A 6,064-nucleotide genomic window follows, 5' to 3' on the forward strand; every position below is an offset into this window, starting at 1 on the left:
CCCTGTCTCCGCGCTCCTGCGTCGCCGGTGTCTCCTCGCTCGTGACTCGCCCATGTCTTCACTCGTGACTCACCCGTGTCTCATCGCTCGTGACTCGTCAGTGTCTCCTCGCTCGTGACTCGCCCGTTTCTCCTCGCTCGTTCCTCACCCGTGTCTCCTCGCTCGTGACTCGCCCGTGTCTCCTCGCTCGTTCCTCGCCCGTGTCTCCTCGCTCGTGACTCGCCCGTGTCTCCTCGCTCGTTCCTCGCCCGTGTCTCTTCACTCGTTACTCCTCGCCCGTTTCTACTCGCTCGTTCCTCACCCGTGTCTCTTCACTCGTGACTCCTCGACCGTTTCTCCTCGCTCGTTCCTCACCCGTGTCTCCTCGCTCGTTCCTCACCCGTGTCTCCTCGCTCGTTCCTCACCCGTGTCTCCTCGCTCGTTCCTCACCCGTGTCTCCTCGCTCGTTCCTCACCCGTGTCTCCTCGCTCGTTCCTCACCCGTGTCTCCTCGCTCGTTCCTCACCCGTGTCTCCTCGCTCGTTCCTCACCCGTGTCTCCTCGCTCGTTCCTCACCCGTGTCTCCTCGCTCGTTCCTCACCCGTGTCTCCTCGCTCGTTCCTCACCCGTGTCTCCTCGCTCGTTCCTCACCCGTGTCTCCTCGCTCGTTCCTCACCCGTGTCTCCTCGCTCGTTCCTCACCCGTGTCTCCTCGCTCGTTCCTCACCCGTGTCTCCTCGCTCGTTCCTCACCCGTGTCTCCTCGCTCGTTCCTCACCCGTGTCTCCTCGCTCGTTCCTCACCCGTGTCTCCTCGCTCGTTCCTCACCCGTGTCTCCTCGCTCGTTCCTCACCCGTGTCTCCTCGCTCGTTCCTCACCCGTGTCTCCTCGCTCGTTCCTCACCCGTGTCTCCTCGCTCGTTCCTCACCCGTGTCTCCTCGCTCGTTCCTCACCCGTGTCTCCTCGCTCGTTCCTCACCCGTGTCTCCTCGCTCGTTCCTCACCCGTGTCTCCTCGCTCGTTCCTCACCCGTGTCTCCTCGCTCGTTCCTCACCCGTGTCTCCTCGCTCGTTCCTCACCCGTGTCTCCTCGCTCGTTCCTCACCCGTGTCTCCTCGCTCGTTCCTCACCCGTGTCTCCTCGCTCGTTCCTCACCCGTGTCTCCTCGCTCGTTCCTCACCCGTGTCTCCTCGCTCGTTCCTCACCCGTGTCTCCTCGCTCGTTCCTCACCCGTGTCTCCTCGCTCGTTCCTCACCCGTGTCTCCTCGCTCGTTCCTCACCCGTGTCTCCTCGCTCGTTCCTCACCCGTGTCTCCTCGCTCGTTCCTCACCCGTGTCTCCTCGCTCGTTCCTCACCCGTGTCTCCTCGCTCGTTCCTCACCCGTGTCTCCTCGCTCGTTCCTCACCCGTGTCTCCTCGCTCGTTCCTCACCCGTGTCTCCTCGCTCGTTCCTCACCCGTGTCTCCTCGCTCGTTCCTCACCCGTGTCTCCTCGCTCGTTCCTCACCCGTGTCTCCTCGCTCGTTCCTCACCCGTGTCTCCTCGCTCGTTCCTCACCCGTGTCTCCTCGCTCGTGCCTCGCCCGTTTCTCCTCGCTCGTTCCTCCCCCGTGTCTCTTCCCTCGTGACTCCTCGCCCGTTTCTCCTCGCTCGTTCCTCACGCGTGTCTCTTCACCCGTGACTCCCCCGTGTCTCCTCGCTCGTTCCTCACCCGTGTCTCCTCGCTCGTTCCTCACCCGTGTCTCTTCACTCGTGACTCGCCCGTGTCTCCTCGCTCGTGACTCCTCAGACAGCTTGTGTCACGCTGGAGGACGAGGAACAAACATCAGCTTCAGTATTGAGAAGCACCCGAACACACACAGCAGCTCTGTTTCATGTCTGTCGTTGTTCTACATATTTACCTGTGCTTAGCGCTCATGTACTGACTGCTCACTAGTCTTTCATCATGTCTGAACTTTATATCTGTTGGGCTAGTACTTTTTGCTGTGGTGTTGAAATTGGAATCGAGAATTGTCAAATTTAATTGGTGTCTAAAATGTTGGTGCCATATAAGCGTATCTATTAGAATCAAAAACTGTGATAACAGCAACTATTTTATTTTTTGTATCATAATTTCAACTTAGTGTCATAATTTTTACTTTTTATCATAATTTCCATTTTTGTCATAATTAAGATTTTTGTCATAATTTCTACTTAGTATGTCATAATTTAGATTTTTATGTCATAATTTTGACTATTTGTATCACAAGCCTCGCTTTTCTTCCGCTCTAAATACAATAGTTAAAACGATGAGATGGGAAACTATATATTGTTTGAAAAAACAGTTTAGCTACAGGTTGTGCTAACGTTACAGGACTACATTTCCCAGAATTCCCTTTCTCCTAGAAACGAGGGCGGGTGTCTCTAAAACTCGCTGTCGGGGTTAATCTCTCACAATGCCGCTGTCAAATAGCGCGTGTGTTCCTCTGTGTTCGGTCGCTAGTCGCGGTTATAATCGACAGTTTAGTGCTGAGCAACTCAGTCAGGCTGTTCACACACGTGACGGGTGCCTGGGTCCAGCTCCTGACGGCTGGGTTTACACACACGCATTAATTCTAATTAAATATAAAAGGTCATTTTTGTCTTCAGCAGGTGATATTTGTTGATGTCGATGATTTTGAGTAGTTTGTGTCGGGTCAGCGCAGGCAGTCTGCTGGATACCTATTCACGAGGAGGGGCGGTGACCGAGAGCACATGCCTTCGTTCCGAGCTTCGCCATTGGTCGTTCAGGGGGCCTTAGCGCGTATCCTGCTTTCTGATTGGCGGACGCGGCTGTCCATCAGTGTCGGTCTGCGCTGGCGTATATAAGCGCGCGGGTCTGCTGTGCCACAGCACTCGTGAACGTCCCAGAGATCAAAGTCTGTGTTTAATCATCACTGCTTTAGAGAGCACGTCTCATAATTACAGTATCTCTCGCGCACGGGCGGCTGTGTGGCTTTATATAGGGATTTTGGCGGCCGACATTATTCAGGCTGATGGATGTGGGCTGTGATGTCCGTTCAGAGTGAGCGTCGGGCCGCCGGTGGGGCGAGTATGCACGCTCACCCTCAGCCCGTCGCTGTTCAGGATGAGGTGACCGCTAACATGGTGCTAACCGAGCTCGCTGGCGACGCGGCGACTCTACATGTTGACCAGATGAAAAACGGCCCGCAGTCGCCAGTCGAGACGCAGAAACTGAGCAAGCGGCGCTACACCATGAGCGTGGGGTTCAAACACCCGAGCCTCAGTAAACGCAGGCGCCGCGCCAACTCCGAATGCAACCCAGTGCTGCCCTCCAACTTCCTGCTGGGCGGGAACATCTTCGACCCGCTGAATCTCAACAGCCTACTGGACGAGGAGGTCAGTAAGGCGCTCAACGCCCAGACGCCCAAATCCTCGCCGCTTCCCAGGAAAAACAGAGACCCGGTGGAGATCCTGATTCCCAAAGACATCACCGACCCTCTGAATCTGAGCGGCCGCGGCGGAGACTCGGCGGCGGGCGTGTTAGTGTCACCCTTGAAGAGCCGGCGCCGACATCGCAACCGACACCATCCGGGAGCGCCCGCTGAGCCTTCAGATGGTGAGAGGTCAAAGGTCGACGAGGGGTCGGCGTCGGGCCCGTTGTTTCCTGGCGATACTTCGGCGCCTGACAAGGTCGCGGACACAGCTGCTGCGCTAGAGAAGTCGCCGCATCCTTACAAACTCAACACGTCAATCAACTGCCGTGACGAAGTGGTGCCGCCCATCCTCCCGCGGCGACGGCCACGCCCCTCCTCGTCTAGCTCCGTCCCTCAGGCGCAGTCCAGCCAGCTGTCCAAACACAGGAAGCGCAGACGAACCAACAGCCGTTCGGACTGCCTGTCCATCACGCCGACTCCGCCCATCAAGCGTACAGTCGCGCACAGCCAGACGTTTCACACTCCTGTTGTGGGCGGAGTCTGTGGAGCTCCACCCCTAGGGGCGGGGAAAACCCCACAGCAGCGGCACAGGACGCAGCACAGGTTCCAGTGCGGAAGCTACAGCCGTTACTATGGTTACCGCACCCCGTCGCTGAACGCCGACCCGCGCCTGGCCGTGTTTAAACCCGAGTGGTTTCGCGGGAAAAAAGTCCTGGATGTGGGCTGCAACACGGGTCACGTGACCCTCGCCATCGCCAGACACTGGGGCCCCGAGCGCGTGCTGGGTGTGGACATCGATGGCGCGCTGGTGCACGTGGCCCGACAGAACCTGCGCTACTTCCTGTCAGAGCTGCACGGATTGGACGAGAGCGGCAGGATGTGGGCGGGTGAGGGGTCAGAGGTCAAGGCCGGAGGTCAGATGGGGTTAGCGCCTCTGATGGGCCTGCAGCTCGGCCTGTGTGGTCAAGCGTTACACAGGTTTCCCGTCTCCTTCACGCGCTGCCGTGGACCCATCGCCACAGTTCCCATAATGCCTCACGTCCCGGGCCTGTTCCCCTGCAACGTCTACTTCCTGAAGGTAATCTGTGTGTGTGTGTGACTTTATCAGTTTCAAGCTTTTCTTGGCTTCCTTCTTGTCATCATTTACTCTCCCTCATGTCGTTCCAAACCTGCGTGAGTTTCTTTCTTCTGCTGAACATTTTGAAGAATGTTGGGAACCAAACAGTTGCTGGTAGCCATTGACTTCCACAGTATGACAACACTAATAGAAGACTGACTAGCTTACGTATGTTATATGTTAATAAAGTTGTGTATATTTTGGATGAAAGTATCAGAGATCTGTCTGTTCAGCCACACTTTCTGAGTGTCAGGCTTTGACATGCCTGCGTGTGTGTTTCAGTTCATTCCCAGACTGATTTCATACTAGTTATTCTGTTCTGAAACCTGCTGAGCTGCTGTTGATGATCGTGTGTGTGTGTGTGTGTGTGTGTGTTCAGGGTGACTATGTGCCGGACAGTGACGAGGCGGTGATGTCCCAGTCTGCCGAGTACGACGTCATTCTGTGTCTGAGTTTGACTAAGTGGGTTCATCTGAACTACGGTGACGCTGGAATCCAGAGACTGTTTCACCGCATCTACAGACACCTGTTACCTGGAGGAGTGCTGATCCTCGAACCCCAGCCCTGGAGCTGCTACAGCCGCCGCAAGAGACTCACGGTAACACACTCACATTCGCGCACACTAAAACATGATTGATGGAGAATCAAGTAAAGCTGAGCTGCTTCAGTGCAGTAAGTGTTCATCTGGAGATATTACTGACGTTATTCTGACCTTTACTTTATCAAAACCAGTCCAGATCTGACACGAGAAGCTCCAGCTACAGTTACACTAAACGAGCTCTGACTGGATAAACGACTCTAAAATATCAATCAGGTGTTCTAGTTTTATTATATATGTTTGGCCAGAAAATGTTGTGCATTTGCATGCAGTGAGGAGCAGACCGCAATACTCACTGTAGTATATATACTATATTTTATACTATGGTATTTACTAATATTTTGAATTTCACACGTGCAGGTGTGTTCTTCAGTGACCTTTGACCCTGGCGTGTATCTCTTCCACATTTGACAGACGTGATGGGAGCTTGTAGCTGATCGTGTGTGTGTGTGTGTGTGTGTGTGTGTGCAGGAGGTGACCTACAGGAACTACAGGAGCATCAGACTGAAGCCGGATCAGTTCAGCTCCTTCCTGACGGCTGAGGTGGGCTTCAGCAGCTACGAGCTGATCGGGACTAAAGGTACCGCACACCCATCCAGCGCTCACACACACTCTGAAAGACATCGTCCACAGCAAATGACCACAGAAATACACCCAAGTCAGGTTTATTTCTATGTAGCGCTTCACACCATACAGATTGTTTTAAGTCAAGCCACCTTTATTTATATAGCGCTTTTAACAATACAGATTGTGTCGCAATACTCACTGTAGTATATATACTATATTTTATACTATGGTATTTACTAATATTTTGAATTTCACACGTGCAGGTGTGTTCTTCAGTGACCTTTGACCCTGGCGTGTAACGGCGGCACATTTGACAGACGTGATGGGAGCTTGTAGCTGATCGTGTGTGTGTGTGTGTGTGTGTGTGTGTGCAGGAGGTGACCTACAGGAACTAC

The 6,064-nt window shown here is 54.3% G+C and overlaps 1 protein-coding gene across 1 annotated transcript; it reads left to right on the top strand.

Moving 5' to 3' along the window:
- Positions 1–2,968: 2,968 nt before the first annotated feature.
- Positions 2,969–5,873, top strand: mepceb (methylphosphate capping enzyme b). The gene is made up of 3 exons (XM_016260527.1): positions 2,969–4,465; positions 4,884–5,102; positions 5,574–5,873. The coding sequence occupies exons 1-3, from the start codon at positions 2,990–2,992 to the stop codon at positions 5,871–5,873; spliced, it is 1,995 nt and encodes a 664-aa protein (XP_016116013.1). The 5' UTR covers positions 2,969–2,989.
- The last annotated feature ends 191 nt before the right edge of the window (positions 5,874–6,064 follow it).

Source organism: Sinocyclocheilus grahami, unplaced genomic scaffold, assembly GCF_001515645.1.
Source record: "Sinocyclocheilus grahami isolate Dianchi unplaced genomic scaffold, SAMN03320097.WGS_v1.1 scaffold2104.1, whole genome shotgun sequence".
Lineage (NCBI taxonomy): Eukaryota > Metazoa > Chordata > Actinopteri > Cypriniformes > Cyprinidae > Sinocyclocheilus > Sinocyclocheilus grahami.